The sequence below is a fragment of the Balearica regulorum genome, chromosome 2 (assembly GCF_011004875.1).
Source record: "Balearica regulorum gibbericeps isolate bBalReg1 chromosome 2, bBalReg1.pri, whole genome shotgun sequence".
Lineage (NCBI taxonomy): Eukaryota > Metazoa > Chordata > Aves > Gruiformes > Gruidae > Balearica > Balearica regulorum.
Window position 1 is genome coordinate 130,693,189 of NC_046185.1, and position 19,284 is coordinate 130,712,472.

Consider the following 19,284-nt stretch of genomic DNA (forward strand, 5'->3'; position numbering starts at 1 on the left):
ATTCGATACCATACACGCACTACATATGCATACATATATAAGCAGAGAGAGAGAGAGGAAAGGCAAAAATACTTTGCATTCCAAAGTAGTATTGAGTTTTGATTAGACTTTCCATTTTAGGTCCTTATTACTTCTATTAAATTATTTTCACTGTAAATTTAAATTTAATTACATTTAATTTTCATTTAAAAAATTGCTGGTATCTAAGGGGAAAAAAAAAGTCAATATATATGGGTCTTAAACTGTAGGCACATTTAATTCTGGGTGAAAAATCATACACACTGCAGTTGCTTTTCTCAGTTGAAGACAGAAAGGTAGAAGCCAAACTCTGAAAACACTCAAATTATTTAAAAAACCATTAACTGTTTGGGAAATTAACATTAACCACACCATTATTCCAGAACACACACAGTGAATGTTCATACAGTCACCACACATAACAAACGAAACCAAAAAACCCACCAATGTTCAGTCATGTGGGCTGGCAGGGACAAGCTAGAGCATTCCCCTGCAGAGAGAAGGCCCTTTCTGAAGTTCACTTCCTTCTAAGATAGGATGGCTTCTTGCCTCTGCAGATGAGGTCTGTCCAAAGAGCTTGCTCTCAATTTTGTGGTTAATATACTTCCAAGAATTATTATCCTGACTGTGAGGGGGGAACTCTTTTCCTAAGTGATATAAATTACCTTGTGCAAAAAGTGGTGAGTCTTATTCTGGTCCAGGCTTGGCTTATTTCAGTTTGTTTTACATCAACTGCTTTAACCAAATGGAGACCAAGGCATTTCTAAACCAAATAAAGTGCCTTTGTAGAGGTTTGCAACTCCATTACTTAAGCAGAGCAGTTGGGGGGGGGGTATAATACAGCAGGTTAAACCTTGTAAAACTTTATATAGTCAAGTAAAAATAGAAATGTTTTTGGGGGGTGTTGCATTATGGGATATAATACCATTTTGGGCCCCCCCCCCCCCGCCATCACTATTATGCTCCCAAAATTTTTTTGCTATTATCCTTTAATGCAGTAATGAATCAGGATACTCTTAACACTGCCTTTTTGAGAAAGTCAAGAAGTTTCCAGGGATTTTATTTGAAGACACATCTTTTTTCATCCTTATTCTTTTTTGTTTATCATCCATGCATCACTTCAGTGATTTAAATGGGGCCAGAATAATATTGCTGGTATTTGCAGAGGTGCTTGAGATAGTACTATAAGTATTTTCTATAGGCAGAATTTTGGCTTCTGCACATGTTCATTATTTTACTTCCCTAATGCCTTTTCTTTCTGATTGCACCAGTAATCTAGCCTCCATTCATTTCAGAAGGAAAAGACTTCTAAAGGATACTGCACCTTGCCTGGGTACTTATTAATGCCTGTTCTTGTTCAGTGATTACACAAAGATTGTTTGTGCAAAGAAGTTGCATTGGCTTGAGATAAATGGGTGGGTTTTTTTGGGGAAAAAAAAAAACAACCCAACAACAACCAACACAATGTATTTAGGTCAGTACAAATTCCTGGTTGGAAACTTTTAATCTTAAATCTTCAGCTATATAAACTTGAAATACTTTACTGAAAAAAACAGTGTCAACAAAAAAACCTGTGCTAAAATAACAAAAGTTAATTTTAAGAAACTCAGTTGCATTTCTGAGTAAATCAGGCCTGGCAAATTCCCCCCACCTAGTTTTACTTTCAGAGAAAGAAGCATCATATTCGGAAGGAAGCACCTCTTTCCACTACTAAAGTTGTACAGCTGTAACCAATTGCTTCATGAGCGTGCAACCTGATTGCTTTTCTTTTGTTTTAGGAGGAGTTGAGAGGAACGGCTTCAGCTGTAGGTGAACTAAATTCCTGTTCACAGAGATTTAGTGATTTTTGCTTCTTTTTTAAGGCTTTGGGATCTTGCTGAAGGAATTTTTTAATTACTAAAAGAAAAAATAGGTTCTCAGAGATACAATGACTAAGATGTGTTTCATGTGTACTAAGCAACATATAAACCTAACTCAACAAAATACATTTGCAGTATTTTATACAGATTTGTTAACAATTACATATATTATAAGTTTTAGCCGTACGCTTTTTGCTGTATAGAACAATACAGCAGCTTTTTTTTTTTTTTTTCATGTTCTTCTAGCCTCTGGCATTATTGAGGCCTTCTAATAGGATTATTTCTTGACTCTCCAGTTAGCACTGTAAGAAGGAGCAAGGGACTGTTCTGCAGGCCAGAACTACAAACTATGAACCCCTCTCCCTGTTAGGTTAAACAGCAGTTTCATCCTTGGAACACCATGCTGTCAGAAACCCCAGGCACTCCACTAAACAAATAAGCAGACCTATCAAAACCCTAACACAAATAATGTAAGCATCTATGTGTGTGTGTGTGTATGTGCATATTTTTACACATATATATGTATGTGTGTGTGTATATATATAAGAATGCGTGTGTATAAAACCAATATAAAAAACCTGACTTTGTGAACAAGTCCCAGAATCCCAAACCTCAAATCCCTGCTTAAGCAACACTCAGCTTCTACAAGCAAGGGAGAAAAGGTAGTCCTGAAATACAATAAGCTTGCTCTACCACAAACCAAGGGAAGAAGATCCAATGGCCCATGGCCCTACAGAAAACTGGCTTGTCACAACTCTTTGCTTAGACCATTCACTCTCAACTTACTTTAAATTTAGGGATTACAGAGAATCCTTGTGCTAGTTCTGATGAGTCAAAAGAAAAAACAAGGCCTTGGTCTGTGCCTCTGTTAAAAAAGCTTTCAGAGATCTGCAAACACTAAAAAATTATGAGTTTCAAGCCAGGCACCTCAGCTGGCCTCAGGTGCATTAGTATATCATAGAGTTGGAGTAAATATCTCAGTTAAGTAGAACTCTGATCATTGATAGTTTTACTGTTCACAACCAACAGCTAAAAATTAGTCCAGAAACCAGAAAGCAGACAATGCAGACCACAAGGAAGACTTATAATGTAGCTGGGAAAGTGACACTGCTTAATAAGCAAACCACCAATTTTTTTCTGCAATGACTCCAATTTGTTTAAGATGAAGTTTTCTAATGGACTAGACTATAGTAGAATGACCAGCATGCATAATAGATTACAGAACTGCACTGTCCTACTGATTTACACACCCTCACAATCTTTGTACTAGTTGTCAGCTCCCCTTTGCACTAAAAAAGAACCAAAACCAAAAAACCTACAGCCTTGCCATCATTGAACAGGCAGCTTCTATCCCTGCCGACCAGAGAGGAAAGAACGAGCAGCTAGGTGTCTAATAGGGTAGTCCAAGACCTCCTGAAATCAATGAGACAGAAACCATCATTATCTTTTCCAGCTGTTGTACCACCTTGCTCTTGCCTTGACTGAGTAACAACTGCTTGTCCTTATCCATCCCTGCCACTTCCTCCTGCTACTAATAGAACCAGCTTGGTTACGGAGCGTGGAAACAGAGTACAAAATATACTGAATGTGTACTCTCAAATGACCACTTATATGCATTAAATGAGGGGAAACAAGCAGGTACTGTATGGAACTCAGTGAGGTGACAATCTTTGGCCATTGGAAATGCACAGCAAGATGAGAACACCACCATCCAAAGGGTACCTCATCCACTTTTTGTAGCAAATGAGACAAAACCATTTTGTGATCCAAGGCAGTGAGAGTCTTAATACTGTCAGCACAGATCTTGATCCATCTCCAGGAGGAGATACCAGTTTGTCCCTATTCTATTCACCACTCAGTAAACAAAATGATGTGGGTCAGGCAGCACTGTGGCCAAAACAGTATGTTATCTGTCCCCATATAGCCTCAATCTGAAATGGAAAACCACTAGGTAACATCTGGTAATGAGAAGAGTATTGGGTAATAATTAGCAATGGATTATCAGTAAGGAAATCATGTGCTTCTTTAAGTCTAGTTGAGAGTTTATGGTTGCTAAAGAAGCACTGACAACTACCATCACTATGGGACCCAACACTTCCCCATATACTTCCAGAAATGAAAAGGAGACAAGTTTCAAGCATAAGAGTGTATTAGAAGTGCTCCCAAAACTTCTATTATTCCAGTGAAAAATGCTGGTAATGAGCATGTGGCCCTCTTCGCACTTCTACTCCTCCCCTGCAAATGAACAATTCTGACAGAATTGAGTAGCATCACTCGCCAAGAGTCAGTTTTCCTGCAGTGAAGGATATTCAAACAATTTGGATGAGCAATGCTAGTCTGGACTGACTTAACCTGTCCAGCAAAATCAAATCTTCTGATTATAATTATGCAGATGCTGTGGTAAGAGCATAAAGTTCCCCATTTCTTAAGCATGAGAGGTCTGGCCTGATGACTCTAGAAATAGATTTAGCCTGGAGCTTTCTATGAAATAGACCTCTCACCTGAAAATGGCCTGCACAAGCACAAGTCTACTTTGTAAAATGAAGAGGGGCACTGGAAACATGCTTAAATCAATAATAATGATAGTTTTTAGGGATAGATAGTCCTTAGGTTCACTAAGGTCCTTTAAGACAGATCCTTAAAACTCACTACCATGTCAAATGCTCCCACCTGGAACTTCAACAATGGCGAGTAAAATAAAAGTAATTTTCTTCCGCTTGACCAAACTGTCTACATCTCTTATAGGCCAAGAAACTGCCCTTCATTCTGGTTTTGATTTGTCCTGACCTATTAAGGCAACACACCTACAGCAGTTAGAGAAATACTGTCACCTACACTAGCCTCCTGTGGTCCTCCAGAGATCATTCCTTTCTCATCAAAGGCACACAAGACAGCCGCTGCAGAATCAAGGATACTGCCTGAGTACTAATAGTCCTCTTAATATGTTTATCAAACAAACCAACATCCCAGAGGAAGGAGGAAAAAGTATTTGGCTCCTGCTTTCCCAGACAGCAGAAACAAAAGAAAATCAGAACAAAACCAAAACAAAGTTAATCATAAATTCCCCACTGCCAATCTTGTTAGTTTGACACTGCAGATCAGATGGAAGAACTGTACACAAAAAACATTAATGCTGCAAAGCAGCTGTGAACTGCATGGAAACCCATGTAGGTGTGGAACCCCTCCGACTCCAGCTGGGGTTAGTCAAAGGACAGGGGAAAGGAATCCATCTGATTTCTATGATCAGGGCCTAAATCAGCAATGGAAGAATGGTGGCGTGGAGGTTAGGGTATGGCCAGAGGTCTACATTGCATAGTCTGATCTACTCTTTTCTCTGAAATCCTACCCCAAATGAAAGCTACAACAACTTTTATGTATCCGTGATAGTTTACTTCAGCTGAAAGGGTCCCTCTAATCTACATAATACACTAAGTTTAAATATTTGATTATTCTTTTATCCATATAAAAATTATTGTGACAATGTTCAAATGGCAATGCAATTACCAAAAAAAGGCCAACCAGCAACATCTGACTACTAATCCAATAAGGAGGAGGAGAAGATAGAAAGACAATATTGTTACATATTAAAAGTTTTTAATTAAATTATATTCTTTCTATGTTTGTACATCAAAGAATCATTTCAGGTTTAAAATTTAAGCGGCAATATTTGTGTGTACTTCCAAAACAACAAAATGTGACCATGCAATTTTTCAAGCTACAGCTAAGCTGGAAATACGCCACACAAACCAGTTGAAGGCAAAGTGTGAACCTGCCAATGCTTCCGAGGACGTTTAGTATCATCACAAGGAGTCACATCTGTTAAACATGTAAGAAGCCTCTAATTGTACTGTTCAATAGATTCACACATATGTTTACCCCAAAACTATACAAAATGAAGTATTAAAACCAGATGTAGAACAAAACAATCATCACATGTATGCATTGGTGAACCTTTTTCAGAGAAAAGCTAAGAAATATTTTTGTTTATTAAGCTCCCCAAGTCTTTTTTCTGGTACAATTTTGGGTGTTCAAATTATATGCTGGAAGATAGATCGGTACAAAGAATTAAGCACAAGTAATCTGAACACAAAACAAGAGCAAAAAGAAGTGAGTGAGCTCTTGCAAAGAATACCTGTTCTGTTTGGTCTGTGTACAGGAGAAAAGCAGGGGTAAGGATTCTTGTTTCACTATGCCCTTTGATACTTCCATGGGGCTGGCCATGGTCTAGTTACAATATAAACACACAGCAGCAGGAAAAATAACTGAAGTTGTTGGGATTGTTATCTGTAGATATACACAGACACTATTACAAAGATATATTTCCATTAAGAGTTTTGTAAGAAAGGAATCGAAAATCAGTAGAGCTTAGGATATATCTTTTTTTCCTTCTATAAGATTAAGTATCTCTATGCCAATGGAACACGGTCTTGTCTTTTACACACTGTGGTTTGAAAAAGTTGTTGTTGAACAGTCAATAATTTGTTTAAGTTGAAATATGGTGAATTTGCAGGATGCAGATATAAAAGCTGGAACTAAGAGGTGAGACACTTTAGCATTCTGCCAGTGCTTTATAATACCTTATTAAAACACCACAAATCTATCCTCTTTTATTTCACGCCTTGTCTCACTAGGAGCTCCTGGCATCTAATGTAAAAGCATGTTAGCTCCTTTTGTTTCATGTGAGATAACTAAATCAGGAGATGTTCTGAAGAGTGAGTAATGTCCAAGTTTGTTTCCAAATACTGCATTATGCATTGGCATTTTTGTTTGTTTGTTTATAAAGCAGACCATGACTTTCTGAGACTATGATGAGTAGTTTTTTGTTTATGTAAAGCAGGAGCTTCTGCAGCTGTTTACAGATGAAATTCTGCGAAGTGTTGAATACCTAAAATCACACTGAAGACAGTGGGTATACACAAGTCAGAATGAGTGAGGGTTTCAAGTAATTAAGTATCTTGCAGCTTCCAACCCTTATACGTTGTTATGTAGATGAGGACAAGGATAATTTTTGTGGAAGCATGCCAACTTTTTTTTTTTTTTTGGTGAGATTTATGATGCAATACACATTGAAAGGTATCAGAATAATGCTTAAAGCCTTCACAACCACGCATTCCCCTGCAGGAAATGAGGGAACCTTTGGGTCTTGTTGGCACTTATCTCTAATGAGCATCCATATTTTCAATTATATGGAGTTGCATCCCTTGCCTAGGATGGCTGACAGCAAATACTATCTTTGTGGAAGTGTTAGATCCCCTTTCTTGATCACCTATCCTTTCCCATGTTTTTCTCAGATAACTGTTCACATAGTTTCTCGTCTTTTTATTTTTCTTACTACTGTACTATTCACCTGCGAGTTTCCTCATTTTGGATTTTTTGCACAGCACCATTTTAATATTCCATTTTAGTATTCCAGAGATTTTGCTTCTTTTATTGCTGTCCAATACCTACTTCCAGTGATGCAATCTATTTATGGATTTGAAGAGGTGATTCTAAGTAAACCATGTGTAGCCATCTGCTCAGTGGAGGGGAGAGTCTCTTCAGAGGTCCTCAGCTGCTACTGGAGAACTACATAAATTTTCACTAGCTGATGTTCTTCTGTTCTTTTGTTTGGAATTGTAGTGGCCATATTCAGTCCTCACAATCTGTGTGATGCTAACAGGCATGTTATTTGTACCTCCGATTTAAGCTGTCACAAGAAATACGTGTTTATCTGACAAACCACCCTCGGTGGTGATTGCAAGTGATTTGCAATATTCTTGCAGCTGAGCTTCTGACAGTTCATTTGCCAGAGATCGTTTTTGAGAGGTTTACTAAGATGGAGGTCCCTTTCATTTGAGAACTGATCTTATTCTGAACTGTGGATCTCCTTTCCAACGATGTCAGGCTGCACAGTCAATGATTGTCAAGCCTCCTGTTAACAAAATTGCCTGGTTTCCTTTTCTTAGAGACTGCAAACCATCCCTAGTGCTGTAAGTTAACTTCATGCCAAAGCTGCCTTCTCCCTAAAGCTAACTTAAGAATGCGAGAAAGGCATGTCTTTTAAGAACAGGAAGAACCCCCCGTGTAATTGCCTGTCTGGACACTGAGGATTCTCCGACCCTATGTACGATTCAGCAAGTGGATTTTTGCTGGCATCTATGCCTCAGTGCAGAGTTCTCCCTGTCACCGGTATTCTTGGCTCAATGAATAATTTTTAAATGGGAAATTCTCAGGCTAAACAGAAGAGAGTCTGTTCTGAATTTTCAAACTCTGAAATACACAGCTCCCTGTGACTGGGAGATCCAGAAACGAAGGACCTGGATTTTCCTAAGTAAATTTTGATTTGGGGCAGAGGAATAAGCGAGTAGGAAGGAAAACATAAGATGGCACTAAACCATGTGGGACTTGTGTTCCATGTCTTTGCACTCCAGATCACTGATGTAAGTTAGAACTGCCTTACGATTGCTTTAAGTCATCCTATAACTATAGCATCCTAAATGATCTTCAGGGTCCGAGGACAAGAGAGTCTGATATTTTGTCAGTTGTGATGACACTTCCACTCCAAACAAAGAAAACTAGGAAGTGCTCAATACATTTTGGAATTAATTTGCCTTTTTAAATTAACTTAAGGAATTATTATGACAGTAGATGCCATGAAATCCAGCTACAAGCTGGGTAATCAGTTTGGGAAGTAAAAGTGGAAAAGGCAAAAATTTTAGAATTATAGACTGCTGCATTTTTGAGATGCTGTAAAAGCTATTAAGCTGAAAGTTTCACTCTATACTATTAACCTTCATTAAAGAACAAGTTTACTTTTCATTGAGCTAAACTTAAAAAATTGTGTTATATTTCTAGCCAGTTATTTAAAAAAGTATATGTTAATTATCACAGATTGTCTGAGTGAAACAACATAAAAGGCTTTAGTAAAGTATTCCACTATAACCCACAGTAAGAATAGAGTAGGTTATTCAACACCTATGTAATTGCGGGTTCTTACAAGAGAGCATTAAAATAGCTTGCATTTTATTATTCTAAGGCAGACTAACACTGTAACAGTGGTTTATGCTATAACATCACATTAGCTCCAAACTTCCTGAAATAGTCAAAACAAGACAAGAAAATTCCTTTTTCTAGGTTACAGGTAACTGGAAATGCAAAGGCAGCTTTGATCTCCTGTTTCTCTGAAGCTTTTTCCTTCTGAGAACGTGCAAGTCTCTCAAAGTTCAACTAAGCAGGATTTCTATCTATTGTTTTGGGGCATCTGGAACTAGTGGGGAATACAGTGCTTTCCCAGCTTAACGTTTGGTTTTTCCATTGCACCCTGAAGCTACACAGTGCACTGCCAAGAGAAAACTAATTCAGCAGTATAAATTAAAAATAGGATTCTCGTGACACAAACCGCATAAATATGTTTTACTTGTATAATGATTTTGCAGCAGTGATATGTCTCTGTTAAGAAATCTTCCCAAATTGTGAGACATTTCTTAAGAGATCAGTATGCAGAGGCAAGCAGAAATAGAATTATTAAAATTGTTATTGAAAAATGCATCAGTAATTTTTTAGGGGAAGGTGTTGCCAACCATTTCTTTGCAACATCCAATTATCCTTGGTTTATTTTTTCTTTAGAACAAACATAAGTAGATATTTTCAAGTATAACTTCAATAATGTAAAAATCAGAACTGTAGTAAGACTGTAATTGTAAAAAGTTTCACAGATTCACATTGTCCTTGTGCAAGAGTCATAAGAATCTTCTCAGTAATGCTCCACTATTATAAATGCAGCTGAAAGCAGGTACTTAAACTCTGCTTTAAATAAGACTCTGAATTAGCTTTTCCTTGCTATTTGACAGAGGGGTGATGTTTTCAATAAAAGTCTTATCATCCTCAAAAGCACCAAGGGCAGCAACTACCAAGTTTTTCAAATTCAGCCCTCTAGCCTTCCAGAGAGCATCAGGACAGAATAAACAGCTTTTGGGAATACAGAACAGTATGAGTGGCTGGTAGCAATCTATCCTCAGATAAGGCCCAGTAGTTACAGCAGTTAATTAGCACAATATAACTACTAAGTTATTAATAAAAATTGGTTCTTAGGAAGACCAACAGTCAAAAGTAATTGAAAAAGGTCTAAGAGTAGACTGTCTAAGGAAATAAGGGATCCAAGACCATAAAACATCAGTTTAAGAAAGAAATAAATTAAAATTACTCTAAATATGTTTCTTATCAAAATGGACTTAAAATGAGGCACAAAGATATGAAGTTACTGAAGAAAAGATGCAGTCCTAATGTATGCATTTATAAGCAGATAATCAGATGATCTAGAAATCAGTTAATCAGCCCTCAGCCTTGTACCGAGGTCTGAATAGCAGGACATCCTTCTTCTCACACACAGCCCTGCTCTCAGTTGTGCCTAAGTCTACCTAAGCTGAAACGACTGCTAAACTAATGGTCTCAGGGGCCTTCAAAATAACTCCTTCAAAAACAAATAAAACAGGGCCTACCAGCCATTTGAGCTTTTTCTCAGCTCCATTTATTTGAAGTATCCTTTAAGATAGCTATTATCACCTCCGAAATGGATCTACTCAGCAATTAGCCCTGGCTTGACAAATCACTTGGGTCTAATTTCCATTTATTTCTCTCACAGAACAAAAGGACAGGGGCAGCTTCTGAGCATTTTCTCTTAGTTTGCCAGTTTGTCATATGAATACCCTAGTTCTCCATCCTAGTAAAGCTTGAATAAGAAAATGATCATTCATTATCAAGAACTTTAAAATATATTGGATCAGGTAAACTACTGATAAGAAGTTTGATAAAACTACTCTGTCCCCCAGATACTTGAGGAAAGAACAACACGTACATGGGAAGGGGAATACGTGTTCTTTCTACAAACACTACCTTATCATCAGGACATAATGTATTTTGTCTGCTATACACAGATAGTAATGTGACAACAATGGTGAATCAGGGATGAGAAGAGTTAAGTTTGGGGCATTCTTCTCTGGGTTTGTTCATGACTGTCTGTCATGAGCCTAGTCCCTTGCCCTGACAGTGAAACCAGGGGCAGAAGGCCCTTAACTGTGCTGAGAAGAAAACCCTCCTGACTCTATGGAAGAAAAAAAAAAAACCAAACCAACAACAGGGAGACTTCCAACTGCTTAAATCATAGCAAAAAAACCCATGAAGTGGTTTAACTATCCTAATTTCTAGTGAAGCCATTAAAGCTGAATATCTACAGAATCAGGCCCTACAGAGTAGGAGGAGTACTTATATGAAAAGATACTGACCTGAATCCTTACCATATGGGATACTGAATAACTCGGACTTTACAGCTGACTGCTGCAAGAGTTAAGTGTTCTCCCTAGCTGAAAAGGTCTCAAAAATTCAGAGAATTTAGCACACAATGAATTGAGACCTGACTAACTGAACAAGTTTACACATCAGAAAGCAGTCATTACCTTGTCTATTACTAGCAGGTGGTTAACCATGTTTATTACTTGATAGCTACAAAACTACTTTGATTTCTTTGTAGGTGACTAGTGTTCTTAGTTAATAAAAGTTATTGATACTAACCCAATGTCCCTCACAGTTTTGTTTCATAACAAATAGACTAAATCACACATCTGTTGACCTCGATAGATCAGCCACACGAATTTCTTATATTTAATACACATTCTGATTAATCTTGATGTCCTGCCTTAGAAATTTTGTTTGAATTATGCTGGTGATGGACACCGAGAATGCTTACTCATATGCAAACAAAAATATAAAATCTACAGTCCTGATATTGTTAACAGCACTGAGGATTCACGCTTACCAAAACCACTACAGGTTGAAAAAGGCCTATGTGTTTGTACAAATTAGTGTCCAAAACTGCAACTTATGAGGGAAGATGCTTATCTTACCATTATACTCCTCCACTCGCTATTTATCGCTTTATGTCTTGCTCCACACGGACACTTGCACATACCCGATTTTGTAGCATTATTCATGACAGCAGCTTGTGTGGCATGACCTTCCAGGATCATGGTCTTAAGCAGAAACAACTCCTTTGCTGCGTCAACTTGTAGTGAGCAAGTTCCTTTGATAACATCAGAAAGCAGACAAATTAGAAGAGTAACCTGTGAAGAAGCTATGCTTGAAACAGGTGAATCAAATGACAGATGTCAGATACCAAACCTCTACTATTCAAAAGAATTACAGGTTTTCATGAAATGCCTAACAGCAGCGGTTCGCCAACCCTCTAGACTACAGGTCAACCCTGAAAACGTGCTGTGGACTACCATGTATCCATGTCACCTTTAAGTGCAAAATCTACAGCGTTGTTACAGTTGTGTGGTTCAGCATCTCATGGCTATGCAAACTCTATTTACAAACTTTAGCTCTATGTGTTGAAGTAAGAGGCAGCTTCTTCACATGCTGTTTTTCTGGAAAGCAGGGTTTGTGCTTGCTTTTTCAGTATAAACCAAATGGGGTGGATTCATACATCAAGAAAAATACAATTGCATGAAGGCAAGACATCAGAAAAATATTAAAGTGAATGTGTAAGAAAATGACTAAAATAACCTGCCAGATAAAGCTTTTTCTGTCACCACGAACGGTCTCTGATATACAGGACACCAGGAACTAGCCCCAGGATTTTTCAAGCTTTAAGCAAACGGGCCAATACTCATCTTTCCATTCACTAACCATTCTACTGCATTTTCAGGCTTTGCTATTCCTTGGCTCCTGCAGCAATGCTAGGAACATCCCCACCTGCAATACAGTTAATAAAACAGGCAAGGGCTCTGCTTATTCTTACACACTCACTTAATTTTTCAGAAATGGGAACAGCCTAGGACCGTTACCCATCAGCAGGATCAGCGGAATCACTTATGTCTGTACAATCAAGAGAGCCTTATACAGATTTTGAGGCTTTTTTTAGTCACGCTTTTGCTCCAAATCATCAATAATATTGCAGAACCATATAAACACAGAAAAAAAGAGAGATGATTATAAAACAGAAGTTGGGAAAAAAGAGCCTTCCTGACAAGCAATCTCTTTTTTTTTTCTTTTAATTTTAAATAAAGCTGTCTGCGAATTTGAGCCTAGGGAGACCTTCATTAAAATCAATTAATCAGTCAGCCTCTCTGCTGAATAGCTTTCTGGAGACAAAAAGTCAAAATAGGGTTTGGGAGCGAGGTGTGTGCCCGCTTCTGCTGACTTTTCCCCCAGGCCCACAGCCTCACACCCCTGTCCCGCCTCAGCGGGCACGTTGGTGGCCGCCGGGCAGAGGCGGGAAGGGTCCGGCCCGTGGGCTGTAACCGGCAGCTCGGGGTGGGGGGGGCAGAGCCCACCTGGCGGCGAGGAAACCCCGAGGCCTGGCCGACCGCTGGGCGCGCAGGTGCCCCGGGCCTCCGGCTCGTCGCCGGGCAGGTGAGGGCTGGGTCTGGCGGCCTCAGCTACCCTCGGGGAAGGAGGGACCTCGGCGAGGGCTGGTTGCTTCCCCGCGATGCGGTGGAGGGGACAACTGCATTAGGAACCAACTCCTGGCGGCCGGGAGAGCCCACGAGGTCGGGCGCCACCTTCCCGACTCCAGCACCTACCCCAGAAGCAGCTCCCCTCACCCCGACGACCGCTACAGCAGCCCCCAGCCCCACCGCCGCCTGCGAGAGGCTGAGGGGGAAAGTTAGCGGCGGGGCGCGCCCTCCCCCCCTCTCCACCCCCGCTTGGTGCCGGACGGCAGCTTCCGCCGCCCCCGCAGCGAGGAGGCGCGGGTGTCCCCCGGCGGCGGCAGGCGGCCCGGGTGCCCTGCTCCTCCCGCTGCCGGCGGCCGCCGCCGGGGCAGCACAGCTGTTACAGAGCCGCGCTGGTCCCTCCTCCCAGCTGCGGCTGCCTCATCTCCCCCCACCCAGCCCGTCCCTCCCCTCCGCCGCTCCCGACGCTGCTGCCGCCGCCGCCGCCACCTCCTCCTCCTCCCCACCCCCACTCTCTCTCTCGCTCCCCATCTCTCTCTCTCCGTCCCGTTCCCCCCTGCCCCCGCCTCTCTCCGCCCTGCCGCCGCCGGCCCTGGCAGAGCAGGCACCGCAGGGGGATCTCGATGTAACACCATGACAGGCATCGCCGCCGCCTCCTTCTTCTCCAACGCCTGCAGGTTCGGGGGCTGCGGGCTCCACTTCCCAACCCTGGCGGAGCTCATCGAGCACATCGAGGACAACCACATCGGTGAGTGCCCCGCGGGGCAGGGGCCGCGGCCGGGGCAGGTTAGGGCAGGGCGGGCGGCGGGGGCGCACCGCGGCGGCGGGCACGGGGGGCGTGGGGGCCGCGTGTGCGGCGGCGGCGCGGGGCGGGGTGGGGGGGGTGGGGGCACAAGGTGCAGCAGGAGCGGGGTCGCGGCGGCGGTCGCTGGTGGAGGGAGGTCGGCGGGCGAGGAGTGGCAGGAGGGGTCCTGCGGACGACGTGGAGGGCTCCTCGGGGAGGCGGCGTGCGGCGCGGCGGCGACGGCATGGGTGGGTGCGGGGGAGGCGTGCAGCCCGCCGGCCCTGGCGAGGGGGAGTTAGTTTGCATTGGCAGGAGGGAGCGCAGAAGCCCGGAGGAGGGAGGAGGACGGGCACAGCACGCCGCCTGCTGCTTCCGCCCCGGCTCTGGCTGTCAGGGCTCCGGGGAGGGAGGGAGCCGCTGCCGCGGCAGCCATTCCGCTTCCTCCTCCTCCTCCTCCTCCCGCGGCCGCTGCCGCCGCTGCGTCCTGTCAGCGCTGTTGCTAGGTGTGGTGGGGAGGACGGGTCGCGCTCCGGCCGCACCGGCCGCCGCAGCGCGGGAGGCGCTTCTCGGCGGAGGGAGGCCGGGGCCGCCGGCGCGGTGGGCGTGGAGGGAGGGCCCGGCGGCGGGCGGGAGGCCAGGCGGCGGCGGCGGCAACGGTGGGGCCGGCGGCCCGCGCCGCCGGTGCAGCCCCCTGGGGCCGACCGGGCGGGAGTCGAAGGCGGCCGCGCTGGGACCCGCTGCCGTTAAGCCGCGGAGCCTAGGCCAGGCCGCGGAGGGCGGGTCAGGCAGCGCCGCGCTGGATCATCACCTGTGAGCTCCCCCCGCGCCGGCGCAACGGTCGCTGCCCGGACGGCCGCCGCCCCCCGCTCCCCTCGGCCGCCCGTCCCGCCAGGGGCGCGGGGGCGGGGACGCCGCCGGGCCTGCGGGCGGCGGGGCGATGACTCGTCAGTGCCTTCCCGGCGAGGGCGCCTCATGGGCGGCGGGCGGGAGCGTGCGCAGGGGCCGCCGGGGCCGCCCCTCGGCAGGGCGGGCGGCGCCCAGGGGAGGAGGGGGCGGCGCGGCGCGGCTCCCGGCCGGCCGCGGGCGCCAACTTTCCCTCTTTCCCCTCCGGCGGGACCGGCCTGCCCGCGCCCGGCCGGGCCTGGGCCGTGCCGGCGTGGAGGGGCTGCCGGCCGGCACCGTACCGCTCGTCTCGGCTGCTAAGCAAAGCATCTCGTCCCTGCGCCGTCCCCAGCCGGGCACGGCCCCGCCGCTGGGCTGCTGCCGCCCCGCACCTTCGCTTTTCTGCCTCGGCAGGTGTGCTGCCTTGGCTTATAGGCTACTTCCCCTCTGAAACTTCTCGACTTTATCTTTTTGCTAATAAAGTACAATGTTTAAACTGTCAAAAACTGAGCTAATTCTTTGAAGTGGACCAGGTTTTACAATCTGGGGGAAATACAGAAGTTTTAAGTACCCAGAGACTCCCTGTTTCACTGGAAGCCTAAGGAAATGACATGCTGGTACAAAACAACGAACCTACCGTGCATTTCAGTTTATTAAGTTTTAATAGGCAGGCCTGAATACCTGAAAAAAAAATCACTGAAGTTTAAATTGAGAGTGTAACATTACATTAATGTAATGTTATAGGTCAGCGAGATGAAAGGTGTGGTTCTCATAATTATCACAATGCCTAGTATGAGGTAACAAAACCACATACCACAAAACTCTGTAATTTATGACTCGACGTGGTGCAAGCATACTGTTGTGATATTGTTGGTTTTTTGGTTTTTAATCTCAGATTCTTAGCTTTTCCTACACTGTGCATCACATTATACCAGAAAACCTTAGGAGAAACAGTTTCCCAAAATGAAAGTTCATAAGTCATCTTGTGTGTCCCTCAAGTGGATTACCAACCCCTAGGTGCCACAGCCCACAGGGTGTCAGAAAAGGTATAGTCTAGTCCATGTGATCTGTCCGTTACTCTTTAATCCCTGATCAGTGGCTGTTGTCCACAGAGAGGAGAACTATAGGCTGAAATACTGTAATTTCTTAATAACTGTATATTCTTTAGCCAGTATTCATTACTTTTTTCCTATCTCAGAAATAAGAAAGTATTCAGCCAGCACGTGCTGGACACAGAACTGAAACTTTGCACATACAATGTCACACATGCAGCTGATTGAGTACAGACTGGTGGAGAGTGACATAAGGTTGCTTGTACGTTAGCGTTTCACCTCAGTATGATGGCAAATTAAACTTGACCTGTTTGTGAATACAAGATGCAGGTACATTATGTTACTCACCTGTATCAAACACTGGAAAAATCAGTAGGGAGTTGCACTGGTGACACCCACTATGGATCCCAGATCTCGCATGGAGGCTCAGCTGTACAGTTTGGTGTGTGTGAGGGGCTCCTGGGACAGCCTGAAGGGAGAGAATCTGTGATAACTCACCAGATAAGCGCTTGAGCAAAAAGTGATTGACCTTTCTGGAGGCAGCTGGGAAATAAAGGAATAAACGTCTGAATAGGAGCTTGTGTTGGAATTGCTTTCTCAGAAAGTCCGATGCAAAGCATTCAGTGTTTGCTGTCGTACAGGTCTAGAAATGTGCACTGAAATTTGTCATGTTAAAAATTGACTGTAGTTTTTGGCATATAGAGCAACGAGTAACATGCCATATAAAACATACATTGCTTTGGACATTCAGTGTGTGCTGCAGGAATAAAGAAAACTTGATTATTTTCCATTATTAGTTTAAACTGAAGTGGGCAATTACTGGGCAGACAGTGTTGCAGCGCAGGTAACAAACTTGACGCTGCAAACAGCTCTGTATGGGGAGGCGTGTATGGCATGGGCTTGTCGTGGTCTGGCTGCTGCAATGCTGCTGCTCTGCCACATTTTGCAGGATGGGTTAATAGTCGTTCACATCATCAGTGGAGAGCTGCTAGGAATTTGGTGGGTTTTCAGAGCTGTATTGTGTCTCTAAAAAAGTGGGAACAAATACTTATCAAGGAATTTTTAACTTTTTTTTTGTCAATCTTGCAAATAAAACTCAATTTAGTATTAAGGAAACACTGTTGCAGCATTTTGGGAACAGAATATATTTGGTTTCTGAGGGCTTCTGTCATTGGTTTCCTTACTCATAACATAAATGAATAATCATAGGGTAATGAAATAATTCACTGTACAGTGGTTTGGGTTTTTTTTATCCTGTGTCTTAGTGGCCACCTGATAAATAGCCAGTTACTTGAAAAAGTATCAGTGCAGATAACCTGGGAGTGTGTGCCCTTTGGATGAAATATTCAGCTCTGAGATGGTGCTATGTGCCCATCAGCATATCAGCTCCTTTCTGGGTTTTGTGTTTATGTATTGAAGACTTCTGAAGAGTTAGGCTAGCTTCAGAGGACTGCTCTGGGATCTTTCAGAAGGCCCTACTGGTGTCCTCTGGAACACCACCACGTTCTGCAGGAGGAACTCTTTTAAGTCTGTAGCAATACTATCAAACAGACTGTATTCACGTTTTCTGTGGCTCACAGCTGAAAATAGACATTGATTTAAAATTGCTGATTAGTAAATGCTTCCCTGGGACCTGTTTCTACCAGCATGTTGTCCAAGCAACCTGAAGTGCTGTTACCTTCTCTGCAAGTGTGCAGAGCAGAGGGGCTTTTAGCCTGCCTTGTTAGGCCATCTCCCTGCCTCTTGGTTTTGACTGCTCCATTCCTTTGCAGGTAGCCCAGCTGACTTTTCTGATATCTCTAGCCTGGGAGCAAAACGCCTTATTTACTGCTATTTGCCAGATTCACGCTGTAGAATGGAATGGACCTAACCACTCACTGTCAAGAGAGGAGAAAATAAAAACCCAACCCTAATCTGCTGAGTATTCAGCTGTGGTAACATGGCAAATTTTATTGCATTTCTGCAGTCCTGGTAGTGTCTTCAGCTGTGATGTTGGGAACAGCACTTCTGGTTTCACAGAGCATTTCTGAAATTACCTTTACTTTTTAACTTGGTGTAAGTAATCTTCTGGGACATTTTCAGCTGTTGATAGAAGCCCAGAGGGGCACACCCTTTGGTTTCTGGATTTCTGCCCTCCCCCCCAATTTGATTCTTCATCAATCTACCCATAGCTGAACTTTAGAGTGGCGGGGTCAAGTAGGTCCTTAAAGCTAGTTGCTAGTTTAATTTACTCTGCTGCTGAAGAGACAATATTTGAGCTGAACCTCTTAATCATATTTGGACTTTATTTTTTAATTTTTGCTTTGCATTTGTAGTTGAAGACTGTTTTTAATCATGTGTATGGATGAGGTTGTTGTTTGTATGAGCCACTGTGTGTCCAGTTGGTTTGTGATGAGTACTGACATGCCGTATGCACCTGTGTGGCTCTAGGGATGATTTGAGCAGTTCTGCTTCTCCTGAGACGCCTTGAGCATTGAGGAGAGGGATGTCAATGAAATGAGTGTCTGAACATACAGTTGTGGGCCCAAAGAGGTGGAAAGGTGGATAGGAGGAGATACAACAGATAAATCTCAAGACATTCTTACCTTAATGGGAGTTGAGTTTGTGAATTGTATTGCACTGAAACTCCTAGAAGAATTTGAAGGGAAAAAACAAAAAGGCCATCTGCTTACACAGTAGTTGCACAAACTAAGATGATCTACTAGTGCTGTTTCATCAAAACTCTGTAAGAAGTCCCAGTATTGGACAGCTTCCAGTGAGGTATTTGTGTAACATTGCTGTCGGAACTGGGAGCTATGATGCTTCTCATCAAAGTTGACCAATTCCCAAATATTGGGATGGGACCTGCAACAGAACAGTACTTGCTGTGGGAACAGAGGCAGCTGCTTTCCTAAGGGATAGGATTAGCAGGAAAAAGAAAATTTCTTCAATAAAGGAATAGTTGCAGAAGACAGACCAAAATCTTGTATGTAAAATATGACCCATCTGGAAAGTTCAGGTATTTTGAAGGGAGAGGGAGGCTTCTGAAATTCTGTGTCTGGTGGTAACTTTGGCATCTGCTACCTTCAGTGACTTCAATTCTTATTTAATATTAGGCAGTCAAGGGGCCAAATTCCACAGCAAGGCATTTGAGTGGTTTAACAATCCATTGGCAGAATGCATGCAGCTTGCTTGAAGTTGGTCCTTTCAATATTTTCTCAGAAATGCTAAGAAAGGTTGGGCTGTATCCTCACTTTGATAGTAAGAGGTGTTGAATTACA

At 43.4% G+C, this 19,284-nt stretch overlaps 1 protein-coding gene and 1 long non-coding RNA gene across 2 annotated transcripts in view; one reads left to right on the forward strand and one right to left on the reverse strand.

Annotated features, from left to right (window-relative positions):
* Positions 1-5,501: 5,501 nt before the first annotated feature.
* Positions 5,502-15,060, reverse strand: LOC142600547 (uncharacterized). Its single transcript, XR_012834092.1, has 3 exons — positions 14,899-15,060; positions 11,821-11,931; positions 5,502-7,563 (listed from the first exon to the last, which is right to left on the reverse strand). It is a non-coding gene; the product is annotated as an uncharacterized LOC142600547 (long non-coding RNA).
* The window catches only part of JAZF1 (JAZF zinc finger 1), a 200,605-nt gene continuing 195,013 nt past the window's right edge, over positions 13,693-19,284 (forward strand). Inside the window, exon 1 of the mRNA XM_075745926.1 lies at positions 13,693-14,054. Coding sequence (XP_075602041.1) covers positions 13,940-14,054 — 115 coding nt within the window. The 5' untranslated portion in view covers positions 13,693-13,939. The remainder of the gene's footprint in view (positions 14,055-19,284) is intronic.